Source organism: Eptesicus fuscus, chromosome 8 (assembly GCF_027574615.1).
Source record: "Eptesicus fuscus isolate TK198812 chromosome 8, DD_ASM_mEF_20220401, whole genome shotgun sequence".
Taxonomy (NCBI): Eukaryota; Metazoa; Chordata; class Mammalia; order Chiroptera; family Vespertilionidae; genus Eptesicus; species Eptesicus fuscus.
The window spans coordinates 45762027-45788355 of record NC_072480.1 but is presented as its reverse complement, the minus strand read 5'-3'; the positions used below and the strand labels follow the sequence as shown (position 1 = coordinate 45788355).

Genomic DNA, 26329 nt, shown 5'->3' with positions numbered 1-26329 from the left:
GGCACTGACACGCGTGTCAGAGGTTCGCCATCACTGCCCTAACCCATAGCATTCTGACTGCCTCTCTCTCCCCTCCAAATTTTTATTTTTTGTTATTTGTAAATGTTGTCTGTACCAGATATTTATTTTATATAAAAAATTTTAAAGAAAAGAGTATACTTCACTTGATAGTAGTATATAAATCTTTTGTTTTCCTCTTGAACTTTTAAAAATGTATTTTGGAAGTATTAGAACTGATATCAGGATTGTAATAGAATAGAATACAAGTTCTAATGGCAAAGAGCTAATTATTAAATCTAAATGTGATGTAATTAAATTCTTATGTTCACACTTATTAGTGAAATAATAAAATCACATTTGGAAATATATGATTGGAGGAGAGGAAAATAAAACTTTGAAAGACTCATTCAGTCATTTTTCTTAGGCCAAGTATGTTTTTATCTCACTTTTCCCAGTAGTGATATTGGATTGGCTGTATGAGGGAGTTACTTGGATTTTGTGTTTTTTCAGGTATAATAAAGAGTCATCATGATTTAATTATTTGAAAGCAACAGTAAAGGTAAAATTCAGAAAATTTACAAAAGACTGTTTCTGAAGAGAAGTGGAGGACCATGTTCATTGGTGGTTATGGTTTATTATTGAGAATATTAAAGCTTATTGTATTATCTGATTATCATAATGAACTATTTAAAAGTTACATTTATTAATTTATTTTGCTAAATTGTGGCTTGGTGCATGAAATTGATGCATGGGGGAGGGGGTTTCCTCAGCCCAGCCTGCACCCTCTCCAATCAGGGACCCTTTGGGGGATATCTGACTGCCGGTTTAGGCCCGATCCCTCTCGCAATCTGGGACTGCTGGCTCCTAACCGCTCACCTGCCTACCTGCCTGATTAGCCCTAACTGCCTCTGCCTGATCGCCCCTAACCCCTCTGCTTGCCTACCTGATCACCCCTAACCTCTCTGCCTGCCTGCCTGATCGTCCCCAACTGCCCCCGCCTGCTGGCTTGATTGCTCCCAACTGCCCTCCCCTTCCAGCCTGATAACCCACAACTGTCTTCCCCTTCTGGCCTGATCCCCCTAACTGCTCTCCCCTGCTGACTTGATTGCCCCTAACCGCCTCTGCCTCGGCCCCGCCACCATGGCTTTGTCCGGAAGGACGTCCAGAAGGTCTCCCGGTCTAATTAGCATATTACTCTTTTATTAGTATAGATTATTAGTATAGATATACACTGAGTGGCCAGGTTATTATGCATTTAGAGATCATAATAATCTGGCCACTCATTGTCTATGTCTGCACAAATGAAATCATACTGTATTTGATGTATTACATAGTTTTCTCCTTTATATATTTTCTCCCTAATATTGAGGGAGCAGAAAGTATAGTGTGCTGTTCTCAGTGACTGTAAACAGGCTTCAAAGTGTTAAGTGAATTTCAAAGTTCATACATATAAAATACTCTCAGCCAAACCTAAGGGGGAAAAACATATTTCACCACATGTTTTGTTCCCTTTTTCAATAATTTGAAAGTAAATGTGATTGATAAAATTGAGATTGAGTTTTATTCTGTTGCATGTTGAATATAACTATTCTGGAAATGAATTAATTTTTCCCCTTATTAAAAAAATCTACAATGAAGTAGGATATAGATGATTAGTGAGAATTCACAGTAGTTAACTTAGGCAGATGGGTAATTCTCTGTCATGGTCATTATGACTAACATTTTATGGGTATGTCTTACCACAACCAGCTGGTGCTCTGTTCCTAGGAGTCTTCCTGAGTTGCTTGTTGTCAGGCATTTGTTATTATACCTTAAACTTACCAGATAACTCAGGATCTTGTTCAGTAAGTAGCTTTATTGTTTTTGGCAAGATGCAATACTTGATTGCTATAGAAATGTTACTTACATAAACAAACCCTAGCCAAAAATGTCATTTGTGTAGAATTTTTTTTGAATAATGAAAAGTCAGGATTGGTAGATGTAGAGCAAGCAATCTTAAAAACTGATAGGATGTAGTAGTCTCCCATTTGCCTGAGAATAGAGCACCATGTTCTCTACTTATTATGAGATGTTTGACTTCAGATTTGTTTCCTGCAAGTATATAAGCAGATGGAAAGTTTGGACAACATGCTTTTATTTTCTAGTCTATTCCGGGAAAAGAAATTATATCAAATGAAAAATTTTCATTACTTAGTACATTTTAATCAATTGAAACTCTATACAAGCATTTTTGTAATCTTAACTAAAATCAAGTCTGCTAGGATTTTAGATAACTTCCCTAAAGATTGCCATACTAGTTATTTTGACTTCTCAGTAATATTTGTATTTTTCAGAAACCTTGCAAATGATAATCAGAATTGCAACCTACTTGCCTACAAGATTTGACCCATGTCTGGAAAATATATTTCTGAGTTGCAGTAGTTTTTAGCACATAACTGCGAGAGTAATTAAACAAATATTTATTGTGTGCCTATCATGTGCCAGGCACTGGGTTAGTAATGGGAGATATGAAGCTTGTGAAGGCATGCTCCTTGTCCATAGGGAGACCACAGTTTAACTGTGAAAATAAAAACAAAAATAGTCATTTATACTATCGTATGTAATAAAGAGGTAATATGCAAATTGACTGTCACACCCTTGCACAAGATAGCTGCCCCATGTGGTCACAACATGGCCGCCAAAAGATGGCCAGCAGCGTAGGGCAATTGTGGGCGATCAGGACAGCAGGGGAAGGCAGTTGGGAGGGCCCAGGCCTGCAAGGAGGGGCAGTTGGGGGTGATCAGGCCTACAGGGGAGGGCAGTTGGTGGGGACCAGGCCTGCAGGGGAGGGCAGTTGGGGGCGAGCAGGCCAGCAGGGGAGCAGTTAGCCATTGATCAGGTTGGCAGGGGAGTGGTTAGGGGGTGATCAGGCTGGGAGGCAGAAGTGGTTAGGGGCAATCAGGCAGGCAGGCATGCGAGCTGTTGGGAGCCTGCAGTCCTGGATTGTGAGAGGGATGTCTGACTGCCAGTGTAGGCTTGATCCCTAACCACAGGAATCGGGCCTATACCAGAAGTCGGACATCCCCCGAGGGGTCCTAGATTGGAGAGGGTGCAGGCTGGGCTGAGGGACACCCCCCACCCTCCAGTGCACGAATTTCGTGCACCAGGCCTCTAGTAACTTAATAAATGCTATAATGGAGGTCTGGACTGGGTAAGAATTATATATAAGGCTCATTTACATAGTTACATTATGAACTTTTAGAGGCCAAGGTCCAATATAATTCATCTTTATATCTCCTGTAGCAAGTTATACAAAATAGGTGCTTAAGAAATACTTATATAATGCGTATGAATTAATGCATACATCTCAATAGAGAGTATACTCTTTCATTGTTATGTCTAATGGTATTAATACTTTGATAAATTTATACTAATTATTCTTAATTTAACTTTTTATGTTACTTATCCAAATAAATTAACACCTGAAAATATCATTCATCTGGCATTGACTGAGAAGTGGAATTTCATTATCTATTGTTATATCAGTCCTCTGAAGCTGTCTCCTTATACCAGTTCATCACATTTCTCTCTTAGTTCTTTAGTTACTGACTTATTTATCTTTGGCTATATCCTGATAAGGAATGATAAGGTAAAGTACAAGTTGTAGTGATATTTTAGCAAGGCAGTTTTAATTTCTTTTTATGATAAAACCTAAAGAAGGGGCACTGTCTATCTATATTATCTATCTATATTTTTATATAAATAAAAATGTAAATGTTTGTTCAAAATCTTAAATCTCTGAAAGCTCTTCACTGATTGCTTTGAAATTTTGACACAAAGTTGCATTCGAATACACGCGTTTTTATATACCTTATACCTACTATTATATAGATGTCACATCTGTGACAGGTAAAAACATGCTTTTTTAAAAAACAGCGCCATCTGTTGGACATAAAAGCAACACGCTATACTAAATATTTTACCATTCCATTTCAGTGTTTCCGATTTACAATCCATTTACGATTTCTAAATTTCCAATTTTATGATTCCATTTCAATGTTGATAATGATTGAAGATTTGTGCTTAGAAATCGCGAACAAAGTTCTCAATCAATTGGGAATTTCATCACCGACTCGATCTGCTGCTGCTTCGTTTGATGTAGAATTGCGTCGTGAACAAAATTACAACACGGGTGATCTTTTGTCGTATGTGCAATCAAATATTCCTAAGCTAATGCTTGAGCAAAAAGGCATTTACGATCAAATAATGCAAACTGTCAATAACGGGGTTGGAGAAATCTTCTTAGATGCGCCAGGAGGAACTGGTAAAATGTTCCTAATTAGATTGATTCTGGCAGCAATTTGATCCCAAAATGACATAGTCTTAGCTCTTGCGTCGTCCGGAATAGCTGCGACATTGCTACCAGGTGGAAGAACTGCTCATTCCACTTTGAAGTTGCCATTGAACATGCAATTCATTGAAACTCCCACGTGCAACATTTCCAAAGCATCCGGCATGGCAAAAGTTTTGCAAAAATGCAAACTTATTGTTTGGGATGAATGCACAATGGTGCACAAAAAATCGCTTGAGGCTCTTGATCGATCATTGCAAGGTTTGCATGGAAACATCAGACCATTTGGGAACACATTAATATTGCTTGCAGGAGATTTCAGGCAAACATTACCTGTAATTCCTTGATTGACACCAGCGGACGAAATAAATGCTTGCCTGAAATACTCTACTTTGTGGTGACACGTAAAGACATTAAAATTAACTACAAATATGCGTGTCCGGCTGCAAAACGATCAATCAGCTGAGATATTCTCACATCAATTGCTGGAAATTGGGAACGGAAAGGTGCTGGTTGATTTGACCTCAGGACGAATTTCATTGCCTCATAACTTCTGCAAATTAGTGAGGTCAAAAGAATTGATTGAAAAAGTATTTCCCAATATTTAAACCAATTATAAGAATCACGATTGGCTGAGTGAACGAGCTATTCTTGCGAAAGGGGGGCGAGGCAGAGGTGGTTAGGAGGATCAGCAGGCAGGTGAACACTTAGGAGCCAGCGGTCCCAGATTGTGAGAGGTATGTCTTACTGATGGTTAGGCCTGATCCCACTCAGGCCTAAGCTGACAGTCAGACATTCCCCAAGGGGTCCCGGATTGAAAGGGTGCAGGCCGGACCGAGAGCACCCCCCCTGCCCCCGCCAGCTCCATGCACGATTTTCATACACCAGACCTCTAGTCATATATAAGTTGCCTGTTGATAAAAAGAGAGAATCAGTGGGGTTTTTAGAACCAAAGGTCATATTAAGAACCAAGAAAAAAATCCTTCTGAAAGTGCATAGAACAGCAGTTGAACCCCAGCCAGGTGAATATCATTCTCCCACAAGTACACCTGTGAAAAAAATTCTATTGACCATATTCAATTATTTTCAAATATGTGCTCTGAATAGTTTAAATGTCACACTTGTCTTTGGAGTATCCAGTATCTGCTTTCTTATGGCTAAAAGAACTTTCATTTAAACCAGAAACTAGGCAAAAATTAAACTTAAAAATGTGACTTCTTTAACATACCTTTTTTATTTTGGTTAAGTAAGAAAAACAATTTTTTACTTTAAGGATGTGTTCTTTTTTACTGCAGTGTAATATTCCATTGTGTAAATGTACCACAGTTTTATAATCCATTCATCTGCTGATGGGCACTTAGGCTATTTCCAAATCTTAGCTATGGTAAATTGTGCTGCTATGAACATAGGAATTCATATATCCTTTCTGATTCGTGTTGCCAGTTTCTTGGGATATATTTCTAGAAGTGGAATCAATGGGTCAAATGGGAGTTCCATATTTAGTTATCTGAGGAAACTCCATACTAAAAAGAAGGAATTCTTACCAATTGCAACAGCATGGATGGAACTGGAGAGCATTATGCTAAGCGAAATAAGCCAATCAGAGAAAGATAAATATCACATGATCTAACTCATTTGTGGAATATAATGAACAACATAAACTGATGAATAAAAACAGGTCCAGAGACAGAGAAGCATCATTCCAACCATCAAATCTCAGAGGGAAGGTAGGGGAGGGTGGGGGTGAGGAAGAGAGATCAACCTAAGGACTTGTATGCATGCATATAAGCCTAAGCAATGAACATAGACATCAGAAGTGTGAGGGTATGAGTGGGGGTTCAGGGGATGGGGAAGATAAGGACACATATGTAATACCTTAATCAATAAAGAAAAAAAAGGATGTGTTCTTTCATATTCCACAAAATATTTTGAAACATATTTTTACAAAGAGGTTTTGACTTAGCAATCAAATAAATGAAAAAATTAGGTTTGAACTGGCTTGAAACCCAACTAAATCAAAACAGAAAGATTAAGAGTTAAAATGTTAATGTTTTTAGACACATGTAAAACTTCAGTCAATTAAAAATATCATTTTTACATGAACTTCTTGGTTATCAGAAAAATAGTCAGAAATTAGAGGCACTTCTGGTAAGTCAGTATTTTCTTTTAGGATATCAAACTCTACTTCATTATTTTCTTTTCAATTCATGTGAGAAGAACCCTGAGCTCTTAATTTGTCAGCATGTAGAGACCCCTGCACCGGCTTTAACAGAAGCTGAGCTTCCCTTCTCCACATGGACCAGGATTGGTGGAGCCCATCCCCTTTCAAATTGCCTGCAATTTCATCATTGCATGACGGGTAGTTCAAAAACGCATTTTTGAAAATTTGTGCAAGGATGTCATTGAGGTGACCTCTTAGGGTGAGCTCTGCTAGGGGAGGTTGTGCACCTGTAAGACTTTGACAGTTGTTCTCCCAGAGGAGGGTCTCCCCACTGCTCCCTAGAAAATCTGCTGGCCCCCCTGCTGCCTCACTTTGTCCCCAGTACTGGTCCCCACTAGACAAGAAGCCTGTCAGTCTAATGGTGACAGTGCTTTCTCCCCAGGGTTCACAGTGTGTATCTCCCCTTTGGGGAGGTGGGGCATCTCTGAGATGGACTGGTGTGTGCACTGCCTCTAGAACAGTGGTTCTCAACCTTTCTAATGCCGCTACCCTTTAATACAGTTCCTCATGTTGTGGTGACCCCCAACCATAAATTATTTTCGTTGCTACTTCGTAACTGTAATTTTGCTACTGTTATGAATTGTAATGTAAATATCTGCGTTTTCCTATGGTCTTAGGCAACCCCGCTAGCAGTTCTCAACTTGTGGGTCATGTAGAGCCTAAGACCATCGGAAGAATAGTGGTGATCCTTGCTCAGCCTCGTGAATGTACTTCATGTTCAAAAATGGCACCATTTAAAATGAAACAATAACTTTATTATTCAAAAGGGATTATACAATGGAAAAATAAAGGTCAAAACTGGAAAAAAGAAAATAATAAAAGCAAAACTCGCCCAAAACCCCAAAGTAATAAAAGGATCAAAAAAGCAAGTATGCCATGGAGAACATAAAGACAAAATAAGAGCAGTAAAGAAAATGGAAATATCAAGGAGGCGGGGGACGACAAGTTTTTTCCTTGGGACGGGGTGAGGGCACTCAACAAGCGGCCCTTGAGTTGGCGCCTCCACAGGCAGCTCCTCCTCTGAGGCAGGAACCAGCAAGGGTCCCGGGGAGGGTTCTTCTTCCAGCGCTGGTGGGGCCTCAGTTGTGTCTGGGGCCGGCCCTGGCTCCACAGCTGCAGCTGGAGAGGCTGCTGGAGGTGGCTCGGGCTCTGGAGGTTCACACGCCTCCAGCTCTGCCTCCAGCTCTGCCTCCAGCTCTGCCTCCAGCTCTGCCTCCAGCTCCTCAGGGTGGACTTTGGGTGTTACAGGAGGAGCCGAGTCTGCCCCCTGGGCGGGTGCTGGAGTGGTGAGAGGAGAAAAGGTCACCCACGTGCCAGAATTCCCTTGTGTCCCCCAAACACAGAACACAGCTAGAGCCCAGGACCCACCACAGGACGCCCTCCCGCCCAAAGTCCAGCAGGCGGGTGGTCTGAGCCAGTCATTGCTCCTGGCCAGGCTCTGGGGGGCTCCATGTGTCTGGCAACAATCCCTCCCCATAAGCTCACAGGGACCTCCCCACCCATTCCACCCCCACCGCCCACCTCCTCACCCTTGGGCTCTGCTTCCATGGGCTGCAGGAGGTCTTCTAGCCACGGGACAAAGCACGGGAGCCCCGAGTTGAAAAGTGCCATCTGCCTATTGGGACTGAACGGCTTCCGGGTCGGAGGCTGGTGGGGCCTGTGTGGCTCAGGTGGAGGAGTCCATCTCCCTGCACCCATGGGCCCTGGTTCCCCAGACCCCCAGGTGGCCACACGCACTTCAGGCCTGCGCTGGCCCTCAGTGGTGTGGCTCACCGGCCCCTCCCTGAGGCACATGGGGCGGGGGTATTCATGGACCAGCTGCTGCTCCACGATCATATTCATCCAGTCGTTGACCAGGGTGGAGCTCTGCAATGACAGTGATGGGCAGCTGACTGGGAGGACTCAAACCTGGCCCTGGTCACTGCTGCTTCTGCCCACTGGACCTTCTGCTCCGGTTCGGGTCCAGCCCTGTGTCTACACACACATCCACCCAGCCAGCCTTGACCTGGGGTGTCAACATCATTGGTCCTGACCCCCAAACCCAGCCTGTTCCTGTTCTGGACAGACCCTCCCAAAGTGAATACCCCTCTACCCCCACCCCCCAAACACACGGGGAGGGGACATGGGCTGCTCAGGTGGGATCAGGGCGGTGGCCTGGCCCGAACAAACCTCCTGTGTTACCTCTGAGCGCCGCCGCCGGGAAAAGGGCCACAGGCGTCCTTTGCGCTGAGTCCAGGTCCGGATCCAGCGGCGGCCACGACTAAACACACTCTCCTCGCTGCCTCTCTTGAGGCATCGGCCTCGGGACAAGGGGAGACAACACGAAAACATGGTGTCCTCTCCAAGGTCTCTATCCGAGTGAGAGGGAAGGGCAGTTATAGAATGTGGCTGCCTGGTTACCGGGGCTCCAGGTTCTGTTGGGCTCCATCGTCAGGAGGTGAGGTCACTGGCTGGGTCCCCTTCCCCAAGCACCTCCTGGGACATGAGCAGTGACCTCACCTCCTGACGTGAGGCAGAGCTGGAGGCGTGTGAACCTCCAGAGCCCGTGCCACCTCCAGCAGCCTCTCCAGCTGCAGCTGTGGAGCCTGGGCCGGCCCCAGACACAACTGAGGCCCCACCAGCGCTGGAAGAAGAACCCTCCCCGGGACCCTCGCTGGTTCCTGCCTCAGAGGAGGAGCTGCCTGTGGAGGCGCCAACTCAAGGGCCGCTTGTTGAATGCCCTCAACGGGTCCCAAGGGGAAAACTCGTTTGCCCCCAACTCCTCAATATTTCCATTTTCTTTACTGTTCTTATTTTGTTTTTATGTTCTCCATGGCGTACTTTCTTTTTTCGTCTTTTTATTACTTTGGGGGATTGGGTGAGTTTGGCGTTTATTATTTTATTTTTTTCTGTTTTTGTTCTTCATTTTTCCATTGTCTAATCCCTTTTAAATAATAAAGTTATGGTTCTGTTTTAAATGGTGCCATTCCTGATCAGAAAGTACATTCACGACACTGTGTACGCATCAGCGCTGTCTGGCTGCAGGATGTTCCATGACCGCAAAAGGAAACCCTGCTCCAACAGTAATCACTCCCCACTCCTCCTGCCCCTGGAAACCCCTGATCTGCTTTCTCTCTATCCCTTTACCTATTCTAGACAATTTATATAAGTGGAATCTTACAATAGGTGTTGTTTTGTGTTTGTTCACATCTTTTTTTTTTAATCTGAAATATCATTTTTGCTATTTGAAAGGGAAATTTGAGCTAGAGAACAAAGGTAAAAGAAGGAGGAGGAGGAGGAGAGGGAGGAGGGAGAGAAGGGGGGAAGGAGGGAGGAGGAGGAGGAGGAGGAGGAGGAGGAGGAGGAGGAGGAGGAGGAGGAGGAGGAGGAGGAGAAAGCCCTTTTAGTAAGTGTGTGCCTGATCTCTGATCTCTGTGTGAGACCTCTGTGCTAAATGTGACCCTAGGGCCAGAAGCCTGTCAGACAGTGGCTGGCTCTTCCAGTGACAAAAAAAAAAAAAAAAAAGGAAAAAAGGTGGTAATCTGGAAAGAAACCACCAGCTGGAAAGCATTTCTCACAGCCCAGAGAAAGTGTTAGCATCCCTGTGGTGCCGAAAACCCTCTAAAGTCAGTGTCTCTACTGGGACAAAGGGCAAACACAGGTACTTCCAACCAGAGGCAGTGCACACTCCAGGTTATGTCAGAGTTGCCTGACTAACCCTATGGGGACACACACAGTATCTCTACACTGGGGAGAGGGTGCTGTCACCATCAGACAGGCAGGCTTCTGGTCTGATGGCATTCAGCCCTGGGGACAAAGTGAAGCAGCAGAGGCCCCAGCAGATCCCCTGGGGGAGGGGAAAGGCCCCTCCTCTGGGAAAACTGTGTGCAGGACCTGCCGAAGCTCCACAGGTGCACGCCTGCACCTGATAGTGCTCATCCAAGGAGGTTACCGCACAGAAATCCTTGCACAATTGTTCAGAGATGCCTTTGGAGACTACCCGTCAGAGCACTGATGAAATACCTGGGAAAGGGAGAAAACACTAATGTCCATAGAAAGGGGATGGGCTCCACCAAGCCTGGCCCACATGGTGAAGGACGCTGAGCAGCTGCTAACGTGGGTTCAGGCGTCTCAGATAAAGACCTCAGGGGTCCTCTCATGTGAGACAGGTGAAAAAACTGTCTACATCCAGGACCCCATCAGTTAGACCACATATATGTGATGTCAACATGTATATAGAGAAAATGGCAAGATGCTGTATACTGTATATAGGGAACCCTAAATATTCTACCAAAAACTGCTATATATATGTTTGCGCTACTAAGATCTGATTACTTTAATCAATCCTACAATCCTACATATATGCTGACCAAATAACTCAGCTATCTTGCTGTTAGCTATTTATCAAAAGATTTTAAAAATTATGTCCACACAAAAGTCTGTATGTGAATACTTATAGTAGCTACATTGCTAATCATCAAAAACTGGAAGAAAACAAGGCATTTTTGTACAGATGCCCTTGAATGAATAGGACTATGGTACATCCATAATACAAAATACTGTCCATTGATAAATGGAATAAGCTATATGACTTATATGAAAACATAATGAAACTTAAATGCATTTTGTTAAGTAAAATGAAATGGACTAAAAATGCTATACATTGTATGATTCTATTTGTATGATATTCTAGAAGTAACAATTATTAGCAGAAAACAGATATATCTGGGAGTGAAAGTTTACTACAAAAAGGCCACCCAGGACTTTTCTTAGAGTGATGAAATATGATACATTGATGATGTATTCTTCATATATTTGCCAAACCCACACAGAATGTACTTTGCTGAAAGTGGTTAAAACAAACAGACAAATCAACAAACAGAATCAAAGAGGATATAGCGGCAGCCCAGAATAGGATGGAAACAGTGACAAAATAATCAAATAACAAATGCAGACATAACCTCACTGAAAAAGGTGGAAGAAAATGGAGCTGACCTGATGCTAGGAACAGAATTGTTGTGTCTCAACTTCTTATGTTGAAGCCCTATTCTCCAGGATGCTGATATTTGGAGCTGGGGCCAGTAGAAGGTAATGAGGTTTAGCTGAGGTCATGAGGGTGGAGCCCCCGTGATGGGATTTGTGACCTTAAAAGAAGAGACCAGAGAGCTTGTGCATATGCTCCCTTTCTCTCCACCATGTGAATGCACAGTAAAAAGGTGCCTTTCTATAAACCAGAAAGAGGGCCTTCACCAGGAGCCCGGCTGTACCAGCACCTTGATCCTGGAGTATCAGCCTCCAGAATTGGTTTTCATTTAAAATATCCTGAGTCAGGTCCTGGCTCGTGTGGTTCACTTGGTTGGGCATTGTCCCATGCACTGAAAGACTGTGGGTTTAATTCCTGGTCAGGGCACATGCCCGGTTGTGGGCTCAATCCCCAGTAGAGGGCATGCAGGAAGCAGACAATTGATATATTTTTACTCTCACATCTGTTTCTCTCTCCCTCTCCCTCTCCCTTACTCTCTCTCTAAAGTTCAATTAACAAAACAAAACAAGTCTTTAAAATATGCTGAATCAAAGAGGAAGATTTTTTTTAAGGAGTGAAAGGCATATTCCTAAATATGTGCATCTTTACCAACTGATCATAGCCATGTCCCTGTTATTAGATGGGGTAAAGCCTAAAAGAGTTTCCAAATAAAAAAGTTTAAAAAGGTTTCTATCTTCAAACATATCCACAAACATTGTAATTGTCAATATTCGGAAAAATAATGTTTCTTAAGGAAGATCATTATATCAAAACAATAAAATAATTAGTACGTTGATATAGAATGCATTTTAATACCCCTTTATGTCTTTCTTACATTTGGAATTCTTTGTTTTCTTTAGTGTAGAAATCTTGTAACATCATCCCTCCTTGTCCCAGTTCGATTTTCAGTAACACTAATATGAATGATACATTTAATCATTTAAATGATCTAAATCAAAATGATTATTTTTATAAAGTTTAAAGTAGTTTGAAAATTCAAGAGATAGCTTCTTTAATAAAAATAAGTATAAAAGCAAATACAGTACCCAAAATAATAACTAAAAAATTGCCAAAGTATTTCTTTGCTTACATTAGTCTGTGGTATTCTCACTAAAATAATAATCATTTCAATTAATTTAATGGCTTCTGCTGGAATTTAAGATTTTGAATAAAAGTAATTCATATAAGTTATTTCCCTAAAAATTTATGTTTTTCATATTTAACCAGTTTATTACAAAAAGAATAATAGAAAGTTGTGACAGCTATTTTCAGGGAAAATATCAATTGCAAAAGATTGAAAAATAATTTTAAGCTGTGAAAGGGGGTGTATTATAAACAGCACGTGGAAAGGTAGATAAGCAGTGCTTCATAGCCTAAGATGTTCAAAACTAATATACCCTAACAATCCCTGTTAACCCACCACTGTCACCACTCCTAATGGCATATGCAATAATATTTCCTAAACTGTGCATACAAGAAATTATGGGAGGTTTTATCTAATGCAATTTCATTGAAATTCAGAAAATATTATGACTGAAAGTTTTTGTAATAACATAGTAAAGTGCTTCTTATAAATGGAATTTTAATGTAATCTTTTGGAGATGCATTTTTCCCCCAAAAGAAGGGAATAGAAATTATCATTTTTATGAGTAATAATATCTAAGATACATGATAGCTAAGGAAAATACAATTATTATGTCCTATATGTTTTAACATGAAATAGATTTATTCCTTTATATACATGCTAACACATGCACACACCCAATGCAGGCTGTACCGTGCATTTATTACATACATATTTGCTGAGAATCCTTTAGTAGTCCTAGTAGAGTATCTCTTTCAGTACTAGAGGTCACAGCAATGAACAAAATGGATAAAACTCATTTCCTCATGCACTTCCATTTTAATGAATGGAGAAGTAAATACACAAACCAAATCTATATATATATAAAAGTCTAAGTGACCGGCCAACCAGCTGACTGGCTGACTGGCCGGTAGCTGTGATGTGCACTGACCACCAGGGGGCAGATGCTCAACACAGGAGCTGCTGAGTGCCAGCAACTTTGCTAAGTGCCCTCTCACACTCCAGAAATGCAAACTTATTGTTTGGGATGAATGCAAAATGGCGCACAAAAAATCGCTCAAGGCTCTTGATCGATCATTGCAAGATTTGCATGGAAACATCAGAACATTTGGGAATGCATTAATATTGCTTGCAGGAGATTTCAGGCAAACATTACCTGTGATTCCTCGATCAACACCAGCGGATGAAATAAATGCTTGCCTCAAATACTCTACTTTGTGTGACACATAGAGACATTAAAATTAACTACAAATATGCATGTCCAGCTGCAAAATGATCGATCAGCTGAGATATTCTCACATCAATTGCTGGAAATTGGGAACGGAAAGGTGCTGGTTGATCTGACCTCAGGACGAATTTCATTGCCTCATAACTTCTGCAATTTAGTGATGTCAAAAGAAGAATTGGTTGAAAAGTATTTCCCAATATTCAAACCAATTATAAGAATCACGATTGGCTGAGTGAACGAGCTATTCTTGTGGCCAAGAACAAAGTCGTCTACGAACTTAACAATATTCTTTAGTCTAACATTCAAAGCGAGGCAGTCACATACAAGTCCGTTGTGGAAGCAGATGAAGTGGTTAATTATCCAACAGAATTTTTGAATTCACTCGATCTGCCAGGGATGCCACTGCACGTACTGCAATTGAAAATCGGCGTGCCAATTACCATGTTGTGAAATATCAACCAGCCAAAGCTTTGCAACGACACGTGGCTTACAGTAAAAAAATTAATGAGCAATGTAGAAGCAACAATCTTGACAGGACCTTTCAAAGGTGAAGAAGATGTCCTCATTCCTCGCATTCCTATGATTCCAACGGATATGCCATTTCAATTTAAGAGATTGCAATTCCCAATTTGATTGGCGTTTGCAATCACCATCAACAAAGCTCAGGGCCAATCTTTAGAATTGTGCGGTTTAGATCTAGACATGGATTGCTTCTCACATGGACAATTATATGTTGCATGTTCTAGAGTCAGCAAACCAGACAATCTCTATATCTGCACAGACAATGGAGCAACAAAAAATATTGTATACCCACAAGCATTGTGAAATTAAACATATTAGAAAAGTGCGCTTTCTCTTTTCTTTCTTTTCCATTTAACCAGACTGAGCCACAGCAATGCGTGGCCGGGTACAGCTACTAAATAAATAGTATTATGACAATTGTGCCGTTAAAGGAAAGACTAAGGTGAAAAGCTCCTACTTTCATCTTTTCACTTTGTATGCTTTGTTGACTTCTTTTTTCGGGCTATAAGTAGCAATTAACATGACTTTAAAAAAAGGAATACTGATTTGCTTGAGTACAGCCTAATGATCTCTGTAAATAATAGTTTATTTTTATGAGTGAATGCATTCTATAGTACTTAGTTTACTGATACAAATAATTTTCATATAATTTATTATGGCTTCATTCTAAAATTGCTTTTTAAAAGTGCCACTATTTTTTAACCATCCATGTAACTGAATGGCTTTTTAAACCTAAATCTTAAAACTAAACATATTGGGTTTTCCTTTTTTAAAAAAATGTGTTTCTTTTTGTTTTTGCTTTTTAAATATTGCAGCACTAATAATTTGCTTTGAAAGTAAGCTGTTTCTATTAAACTGCCTGGTTATAATGATCTATTTTTATCTGAAATAGATCATTGAGGTTGGACTTTGTGAAGTTTTTGAACTGATCAAGGAGACACGATTTTCTCATCCATCCTTGTGCCTCAGGAGTCTCCAAGCCCTGCTGAACGTGCTTCAGGGTCAGCAGCCAGAAGGCCTCCAGTCAGAGCCACCAGAGGTCCTAGGTAAGAATTCAGGGGCATTGAAGTCTTTAATGCAAAGAGTTTCTTATGAAGCACATACAGCAACCTGTAATGCAGTCTTTGTTTAATTACGGTATTGAAATAGCAAGGATATAAATTTTAAGGTATTTTGCTATATTCTACCATAGTTATGGTTCAAGAGTTACAATTCATGTACAGACAGACATATTTTCATTATTCTGATGATAAATAGCAAAACATAAATCCTTGGTACCCAGAAGTAATCCTCAAGCTTTATAGTCACTATTAACTTAAATTATTCTTATTAAACTTTTTGCCAAAATATCCAATATTGACTTTTTCTAACTTTACATGTTGCTCTGGACAATTAAAAAGGAAAAGGAGGACAAATACCACCAACCCAAACAGCACAATATGTTTTTAAACAAAGGGCTTTTAAAAAAGTTCCTAATAGATAAAAGTATAGTTTTGTTATAAAGCTTCTAAATTAGTAGCAACTTCTATTAAACAAAAATCTTTGCTTGCTTTTAAAATGTATTAGAATTCTATAAATACTTGCTTACATGCCATTGACTTAGGAGTTCTTAAGAAATAGAAATAGAGATGGAGACCTAATTGTGAAATTGGTAATTGCTTTTCTCTGATGCTAACCATGCCTTTGAAGAGTTTGCATTTTTTTAAATCTCAAGCATCAGCATGTATCAGTCACATGGGCCCTACATGTGGAATTTATGGTTTTCTAGATTTGGGGTGGGACCCAAGAATTTGCATTTGGAATAGTTTTTGGCTGATGCCAATACTCCCAGTCTGGAGATTACACTGCTGATTTGGAGTAGAGTTTGATCATTCCATTCTTCTCTACTTGACTATTTGGATTTCATTCAATGTACATGTGAGAAGTAATGTCATGAACCTAATTACATGTCAGATTATTCTTTTTGGTCATATATGGTGATTAATTTTTGTATTTGATGTTTGTTGTTTTGTTTGAGCGGGGGAAGGGAGTGCTGGCCATGAAAGCAAGCTGAGGATTTTTAAAAACAGTAACCACCTGCAACTTCCCACCCCATGTTATTAAATGCTACTACCAAATAAAAGCTGTAATCCTTGTTGGTTATTATCATGCTAACACAAGTATTTCTGTTATAATGCACTCCTTGGCTTCATGGTATTTTACTGAAGAATTTATTGATTAACTGATTAATTTTACTTAAGAATGTTTTACTAGTTATTCTTAGCTATGGTTTGTCAATTAACAGATTGGAATATTAAAAACTAGAGGGCTGGTGCATGAAATTCGTGCACTCGGGGTGTGTCCCTCAGCCCAGCCTGCACCCTCTCCAATCTGGGACCCCTCAGGGGATGTCCGACGCAGGTTTAGGCAGTCGGATATCCCTCTCGCAATCTGGGACTGCTGGCTCCCGACAGCTCGCCTGCCCGCCAGCCTGATTGCCCCCTAACCACTCCCCTGCCAGCCTGATCGATGCCTAACTGCCCTCCCCTGCTGGCCTGATTGCCCCCAGCTGCCCTCCCCTGCAGGCCTGGTCCCCCCCCAACTGCCCTCCCTTGCCGGCCCAGTCACCCCCATCTTTCCTCCCCTGCTGGCCTGATCGCCCCTAACTGCCCTCCCTCCCCTGCATGCATGGTTGCCCACAACTACCCTCCCCTACCAGCCATCTTGTGGCGGCCATCTTTGACCACATTGGGGCAGCCATCTTGTGCAATGGCGTGAGGGTCAATTTGTATATTAACTCTTTATTATATAGGATATCCACTAACACCTGTATATTCTATTTCTTACTTTGAACAACATGCTAATCATTTTTCTGCTAGACCTTTTACCATTCTGCTGTCTTTTATCAGTTGTTTATATACTTTTTTCCGTATCCAGTCTATACCTAAATACTCCCTTTCATTTATCCTTTTAAAAATAGATCTTGTTCATAATACTGGGTTTTGAAATTATGTGTGCTTTAGCTTAATCATCTTCTATCAAAATTTCCACCTGATTAATTTGTTTGCCTTTATTTTCTTGTTAACAGCTTCAAATGTTGCTCTGCTGTCTTTGTTCTCTCTTCTATCCTTCTTTTTAATACTTCAATACTTATTTATTTATTCTTCTGCATATATTTTAGGATTCATTTAAAAGAAAAAAACCTTTTTGGTATTGAATTAAATTCATAACTTAATTTTAGGATTGATATTTGCTGATACAATACCTATTGAGGAAATATTTTTATTGATTACATTATCTCCTGTATTTAAAAAAAAATCACATTGCTGGATTTAATTTGCTAGTTTCTTCTATCCTTTAAGTGCTTTCTGATTACTACTTTGACTTATTTTTCTTTTGAAGGATTTATGATCACTTTTATATTTTGTTTCATTAGATCAAAGATGTAAGTAATTTGTTTTTTTTAAACTAAATTTATATTGAAATCTGTCTGCTTTTTTCTTTTGCTCTAATATAACCACCTTAGTTATACTTTTTTCCCCATTTTGGTATATTTCATGAAATGTATGTATATGTTTCACTCTTACTATTGGAATAGCTTGATGGTTATTATACACCAAGTTTCTTTTTTCTAAATGGATTTTGGTTTACAAATTATATAGTTAAACAAATATCCCTTTATATATATATTCCTATTCAATTTAAGGTTATAATATATGTTTTCAAGTAGTTACTTAAATGTAATAGCACCTCCTATGTTCTGTGCTAAGAGCTATCATTCAAGGGTAATCAATCCAGACAATGTTACTGCTGTTATAGGATTTAGCATCAGACAGTTGGACACATACATGATTTCAAATGTGGAATAGCATAGGAGAAAGTAGAGGGAATTCTGAGAGTCTATAACAGGCTTCCCTCAAGATGTGGCATTTGAGATTTAAAGGATGAGTAGGAAACAATTAACTAAGTTTCTAGGCAGAAAGGACAGCATGTGGGAAGGCTCTGAGACGGGAAGGAAAATGACTAAAAAGAGAGACGGCTTTGCCAGAGGTGAGGAAAGAGTCAGGGACTAGATCATGTGGAGTTTTATAGGCCATGTTAAAGGAGTCTGGTTAGTGCTCTAGGATGAATGGAAAATTACCCTCTATTTCCTTATGCTTTAAAACATTATTTTATATCACTTACATTGTTTCCTTTCACTTGAATCTAACATTTTGATGACAGAGGCATTCTTCGTCTTGTTTGCCAATGTACTATGCTAACCTTGAATAGTTCCTGATGTATAGGAAGAACTCAGCAAATATTTGCTGAATAATTAAAAGATTAATGGGCGGAAGGATAATAATAGAAGGAAGGAAAGACAAAGGATGGAAAGAAGGATTGATGAAAGGAAGGATAGTTGGAGGGAAAGGTGGAGGGAAGTCAAAGGGGAAGGTTAGATGGAAAAAAGGAAACACAAGTGAAGGGACGGAGACTAGAAAGAAGGAAGAGGAGCAAAAAGTAATTAACGAAGAGAATGGATACTAAGTGGAAAACCAGATTTTTGGTTTGAAAATTCTCTTGGGCTATAAAGAGGAAGTGAATGGTAGGCGCTAAAATTTATGAACACTTTAGTAGTGTAATTAAGAGATGAAAATAGCATGGGTTGGGACGATAGTAATGAGATAGAAAAAGTGGAGGAATTAACTAGGAAGCAAAATTGGCAGGACTTAATTAGGGATTAGGTATGGATGATGAGGAATCGAGGAAGCCTAGACTTCCATGAGTTAGCATACCCCCTCACCCCCCACAAAAAAACATACCAAACACACACACACACACACACACACACACACACACACACACACACACACACACAAATGGCCTTGTAATTTTAAGAGAATTGTGATACATTAATTCTCTTTCTCGTGTTCTCCTTCTTCCCTTCCCTTTCCTCTCCATCTCTTCATCTTTCTTAGTTTTTCTGACTGAGTAGTCACTCTTTAAGGATTTTCAAATTCCCCTTCCCTTCTAGAGAAGAGGTGTCCAGAAGTCTGTTGATTAAATCTTGGGCAGAGTTGTTCAGGGAATTTTGTGTGGAGACTTCTGATAGCCATAAAACATTCATGTGTTATTTTCCCATCTTTGCCACTAAATGGCTTTATGATTTAGGGAGAATCTTTAAACCTCCCTGTGCTTCCATTTTCATTACTAATCAAAGGAGGAGGACATCTGTTTTATTGGATTGGAGGTTTTTCTAGGTTATAAAGTGAATTACTACATATCACCTCTGTAAGTGTGAACTGCTATGTTAGCAATAAAGGTAATTTTATAATAAAGTAAGTTACCGCACATATTTTGTGTATTCTGTTGTTTTGCAAATAAATACACAATTTTCTGGGCACTTAACATTTTAAGAAGCTCGTATTTTTCCCTTAAAGGTAAAATCAGTGCAATAAATGGTCTATTACTTAATAGGATGTTTCTGGCATATGTGAATGCCTCAAGGAAAGTTTCTTATAAATTACCTTGGATACATTCCATGTCTTGATTTATAAAAATGAGGAACTAAACTAATGTTTTCTAAGGTCCTCTTTATATAAATCTTCTAACTTCTTTGAAAAGAGGGTAACTAGAGAGGAACTAATGCAAAATAAGTATTCAAGCTGCCTTAAATACTCTTTTTTTTTTTTTTTGTAATGAGGCAAAGGTAAAAATAAGTAAATATATGCATATGATGTTCTGTCTGTTGAGTGAATATAATTGAATTCTATTTTATCCACAGAGTCTCTCTTCCAGCTCCTTTTGGAAATCACTGTTCGAAGTACTGGCATGAATGACAGCACAGGGCAGTCTCTGACAGCACTTTCCTGTGCTTGCCTCTTTAGTCTGGTGGCTTCTTGGGGAGAAACAGGAAGGACACTTCAGGCCATCTCTGCTATCCTCACCAACAATGGCAGCCATGCTTGCCAAACTATTCAGGTATTTCATATTTATAGCTGCTTTGAAAATTATAAGATGCCTAATTCATCTTGATTTCTATCCATAGGAGTTCCTGATTTTTCTCAGTCTATGTAATAGTTTGATCTGTCCAAAGTTGATATATAAGTAATGTATAATATTCAAGCTAAGCTACATGTGTGTTTAACTCTGTAGCATTAAAGGTAATAAATGAAATTTGGCAAAAATGCAAATCTTGAGCTTAGTTTTGTGTCAGCACCACAGCCTCATCTTTCTCTGCGGCATCTTGATCTCCATCTTTTCACACCTCCTCTCTTGCCTTAAATTTTCAAGTATGGAATTTCTTCATAGTTTACAAACATCTTTTCTCTGTTGAAAGAAAAAGATATGGTATTATTCTGTATTTTTGATCGGTTGATTATAGTTTTTCATGATTTGTTTCTGAGCTACTTTAGCTTTTCATATTACATTTTAAGCTTTTAATATTTATGGAATAAACTTTCTGTCATTGTTAGTGGTGGGAAATATGCTAATATGTAAACTTGATTTAATTATTTTGAACAGTTTTGGAAATTGAGTAAGAAGTTACAATTTTAAGTCTCTGTTATGTGCTTTCCTCTGGCCCCTTGGATAAGCTCCAGAACGCATGGAAAGGCTACCTCAATCCTGTTTTAAGCAGGCCAAAGATAGCAAAAGGAGTATAATGGATCATTTTCTGGGGCTTACTCAGTGATAATTGAACTCTCCTTGTCAAACATGAGTTGTGCCCTTACTTTAGTTTTCTATTCTTACTCTTTTTCCTCTTTCTGCCCTGCCTGAAATCCTCTTTTCCCTCTTTATGATCCTTCATTTTTGTTGTTGTTAATCCTCACCCAAGGATATTTTTCCATTAATTTTTAGAGAGAGTGGAAGGGACAGAGAGAGACAGAGAAACATCAATGTGAGAGAGACACATCATTGGTTGTCTCCATACAATCACCCTGGCCAGGGCCAGAGATCAAACCTGCAACCGAGGTATGTGCCCTTGATCAAAATCCAAACCTTTGACAGTTCGAACTGCAGGCCAACACTCTATCCACTGAACCAAACCAGCTAGGGCGATCATGAATTAGTTTGAAGTTCCTCTATGCACTGTTTTTCAAAATATGTTCTGCTGCTGTGCTTGAAGAGTTTGGCAAAATTTAAATATAAATATATACTGAACATATATAAATGCTTCTTAAATTTTAATAAAATAAACATTCTGATATCATATACCAAATTTTAAAAGTATACCGAACATAAACACATGAGCTTATTAGGCATCTTTTTTTTTGACCAGGATATGAGGTGAGATTTAAATGATGAGTTAAAATGAATCACTCTAGAGGCAGGAGGTGTTAGTGTTGGGGGTATGGAGAGAGAATATTCTTGGTATCCCTGTGGAGGTAAGAGTAAGAGTGGAATGTTGAAGACTGAAAAACGTTTAGTATAGTTGTAGTATAGAAGATCAGGTTGAAGAGGTCCTCAGAAAATAAGAGAGAGAAAGAGAAGGGAGGTGGGGAAGGAGAGACAGAGAAAAGGGGTGGGGAGAGGGGAGAGGTAAGGAGGGAGAATTGGTGAGTGGGAGAGAGAGTGGTGGGGGGGGAGAGAGAGAGAGGGAGAGGAGAGAGAGAGAGAGAGAGAGAGAGAGAGAGAGAGAGAGAGATAACATAAAATAAAATTAGAGGATCCAACTAGGAAATCCAATATCTAGGTATCCAGCAGAGAGGAAGAAATTACCTAAGAAAATTTACAAGGATAACCTCTTCACCACAAATACAAACATTTTCATATTGACAAAAAGAATACACTGTGTGCCTAATACAATGAATGAAAAAGGCTCACAGTAGGCATACCTTTACAAAATCAGAACAGTGGTAATAAAGAGATGATAAAGCTTCCAGAAAGCAAAGACAGGTTGTGTACCAAAAAGATCAAGCTGAATGGCCTTGCACTTCTCAGAAGCAACACTGGCATAGGAAATAGCAGAACAGTGCCTTTGAAGTCCTGAGGGGAAATGATGTTTACCATCCCTAGCTCAATCATTGGTCATGTTTGGGGAAAGATAATGATGCATTCAAATATGCAAGGTATGGAACAGTTTTTACTTTTATGTTTGCTACTGTCCGTCTCTACTAAAGCTGGGCTTCTTAAGGGGTGTTAACAAGGGGGAAAAATGGAAATGATGTTTGACTTTATTGAGAGGAGTATGGGTAACAAAGATAGTTATAGAGAAAACTTAGCATATGCAAAAATGGGTCAGCTGTTGACTCGACAAAACAAAGAAAAATTATGTAAGGTGAGAAATATATGTTTTATAATTTGACTTAGTTCTGGTATATGATTACACATTCATAACTTAGTTCTGGTATATGATTACACATTCATAATATATGATTACACCTCTGTATACTGGTTTAACCAGAAATTATTAACCCATTGTACACCATAAGCATCTATTGACGCAAGCGGTGGACCTTTTCCACACGCCACGTGCGTCTATAAAAAAAAAAAAATCTTTTCCCTAAGTGGCAGCCCCGACTAACTTTAAATCATTTTTCGTGAGAATTTTCAGCTGAAAATATCCAAGAACACCCGAATTGTGAGTAATATATTTATTTTTATAATTTTCATTGCAAATTGATTTCTTTAAGTTAAATTCAAAATATCGTGGCGTGTGGGGATGGTTTCCGTTTTGGATGCTTGGTAGTTAACTGGTTCAGTAGCTCAATTTTGAGGATGAGGAAGAGAGGAGGGGCACCATCTTTCATAGTAGACATCAATAGAAAGTATCTGAAACAAAAAGTAAAAATGGAAACTTTTTTATGTTGTATGAATGAAACTCTAGGTTTATTGCAAGTGACAAGATTTCATTCTTTTTTATGGCTAAGTAATATTCCATTGTGTATATGCACTACATCTTCTCTATCCATTCATCTACTGATGAGCATTGAGGTTGTTTATGAGCATTGAGGTTGCTTCCATATCTTGGCTATTGTAAATAATGCTGCAGTGAATATTAGGGTGCATATATCATTTCAAATTAGTGTCTTCAGGTCTTTTGGATAAATACCAAGAAGTGTAATTGTTGGATTGTATGCTAGTTCTCTTTTTAAATGTTTGAGGAACACCTCTATACAGTTTTCCATAGTGGCTCTACCAATTTACATTATCACTAACAGTGCACAAGGGTTTCCTTTTTGCCAGATCCTTACCAACACTATTGTTAATTATTTTTGTGATGATAGTCATTTCCACAGGTGTGAGGTGATATCTCATTGTGGTTTTAATTTGCATTTCCCTGACAATTAGTGATGTTGAGCATCTTTTCATGAATTTGTTGGTCATCTGTATTATCTTCTTTGGAAAAATATCTATTTAGTTCCTCTGCTCATTTTTGATCATATTATTTTTCTGTTTAATTGTATGGGTTCTTTATATATTTTGGATATCTGATATAGCATTTGAAAATATCTTCTCTTATTTACTAGGTTGCCTTTTCGTTTTGTTGATGGTTTTCTTCACTATGCAAAGCTTTTTAGTTCCATATAGTCCCATTTGTTTATTTTTTTGCTTTTGTTCCCCTTGCCATAGGGGAACAAAAAAAATATTGCTAAGACTGATGTCAAAGAGTTTGTTGCATATGTTTTTTTAGAAGAATTTTTTGGTTTCACGTTGTATATCTTAGTCTTTAATCCATTTGAATTTATTTTTATATGTGCTGTAAGGAAGTGGTCCTGTTTCATACTTTGGTATATATCTGTCCAGTTTTGCCAACAACACTTATTGAAGAGACTTACTTTTTCTCATTGTATACTCTTGCTTCCTTTGTCAAAGATTTATTAACCATGTAAACATGGGTTTATTTCTGGGCTCTCTATTCTGTTCCATTAATCTGTGTGTCTGTTTTTGTGCCAGCATCATACTGTTTTGGTTACTATAGCTTTGTAGTATAGTTTGAAATCAGGACATGTGATATCTTTAGCTTTGTTCTTTCTCAAGATTGCTTTGGCTATTCAGGGTCTTTTGTGACTTTATATACATTTTAGGACTATTTGTTCTTTTTCTGTGAAAGATGTCATTGGTATTTTGATAGGGATTTCATTGAATCTGTAGATTACTTGGATAGTATTGGCATTTTAAGAATATTCTAGAATATCTACGAACACAGTATATTTTTCCATTTGTTGTGTTGTCTTCAATTTCTTTCATTAGTGTCTTATAGTTTTCAGGTTACAGGTCTTTAACATCATTGGTTAAATTTATCCCTAGGTATTTTATTCTATTGATGCAACTATAACAATTTATTTCCTTATAAATGATGATACATGATTAAAGTGTCTTTATTTTGTCTGTTTTATGTTTGCCACATTTAACAATGCCTTTTTATGTGTGTGTTTTTTCCTTCTCTTTTGTATAGGTGCCAATGATACTAAATTCACTACAGAGAAGTGTGCAGGCAGTGTTGGTGGGAAAAATTCAAATTCAGGACTGGTTTAGCAATGGCATTAAGAAAGCAGCTTTAATGCACAGGTGGCCATTAAAAGAAATATCTGTTGACGAAGATGATCAGTGTCTACTTCAGAATGATGGATTTTTTCTTTATCTGTTATGCAAGGATGGATTATACAAAATAGGCTCTGGATACAGTGGAACAGTTAGGGTAATGTGATTTCTTACAATTCTTAATCATAACGGAAGTTATATCCACACTGGTTTGTGTTCTGTTTGTTTCTAGCTTCATTTTCAGAGTATCATCTAATTTTGATATAATATTTCTTTGAAAAATTATAATGGGAACAAATGTGTTAAATATCATTCATCTATTTTTTATTCGTTATTAATGATGAAACTATTGGTAGACTAACTTTTTGTTATTTTGCAGGGCCATATATATAATTCTACATCTCGCATCAGAAACAGAAAAGAGAAAAAGTCTTGGTTAGGGTATGCTCAGGTAGGAGAATATCAACAATAAACCAAACTTTTCTTTCTCATTTTTTAAAAACATGTGGTTTGTACTTTTTTAATCAATAAATAGTATCGCTTCTATTTAAATAGATATGGTATATTTTTAATAATATGTCTATAACAGTGGCATGGTATAGTGTAAAGAACTTGGCTTAGAATTCATTAGATGATGCCTACTTTTAGTTTTGGCCCTGCTTCTTACTACCTATGTGACTTTGGACAACTCAGTTAAATTATTTGATTGTCTGTGATTTAGCTGTGAAATGGGAATAAAAATTTCTTCTGTTGGACTTCTCTTTTAAGTGAGCCTCTAGATAAAAATTAAAAACTGCCTTTATCATTAGCAAATCTGTAATGGGAATATAGCTGTAACCTGAGGCCAAGTTAGAACTTCTTCCTAGAAACTCGTTTATTCTTCATCTAAACCAGCACCTTACAGGGAACAGTGTATGGTCTTTCCAGTGGATAGCTACCTGCATAGAAGATCATGCAAAGTACCACCAAAGAGAAAAAAGAGCTGGGCCTATGTTGCTTTCTTAATGCTGCTGTCTTACCACTTGACTAACATGGCCAAATGGGTGTCCACAATCAGATACATCACTCCTCCTCTGGAGAGAAGCAAATAAACAATGCACAGAGGGGTCAGAAGTGTTAATTTCTATACTATCCCTACTTGAGAGGTGAAGCCAAGGTCCCTTGTGGAAGATACAGAATAAAGATGTCCCTTGCCCAGCTCACTGTTTGTTGTTAGTATCAAATAGTAAAAGATATTAAAAAACATTTTGAAAATTACAGAAATTACTATTGTTAAATGAAAAATAATCCTGCTATACCAACTATTGGGGGGATTTTGAAATTAAAATTTTAAATGTCAGTTTCTCAATAATTGTCTCTTAAAACTTAACCTGGTTTAAAATGTCTCATTGAATTTTTATTTGCAACTATTATATTTTATCTAAGAAATAATGCCATGTAAAATAATCATTACAAAAATATGTTCAGGGGCATATCACTATCTAAAACTACTACTT

General features: G+C 38.8%; 1 protein-coding gene across 6 annotated transcripts in view; it reads left to right on the top strand.

Annotated features, from left to right (window-relative positions):
- MYCBP2 (MYC binding protein 2) overlaps positions 1 to 26329 on the top strand; it is a 310827-nt gene that overhangs the window by 48307 nt on the left and 236191 nt on the right. For all 6 annotated transcript variants that reach the window (XM_054719873.1, XM_054719875.1, XM_054719871.1 and 3 more), the window contains exons 4-7: positions 15280 to 15433; positions 20131 to 20327; positions 24748 to 24990; positions 25213 to 25284. In XM_054719873.1, the coding sequence (XP_054575848.1) occupies positions 15280 to 15433; positions 20131 to 20327; positions 24748 to 24990; positions 25213 to 25284 (666 nt within the window). The remainder of the gene's footprint in view (positions 1 to 15279; positions 15434 to 20130; positions 20328 to 24747; positions 24991 to 25212; positions 25285 to 26329) is intronic.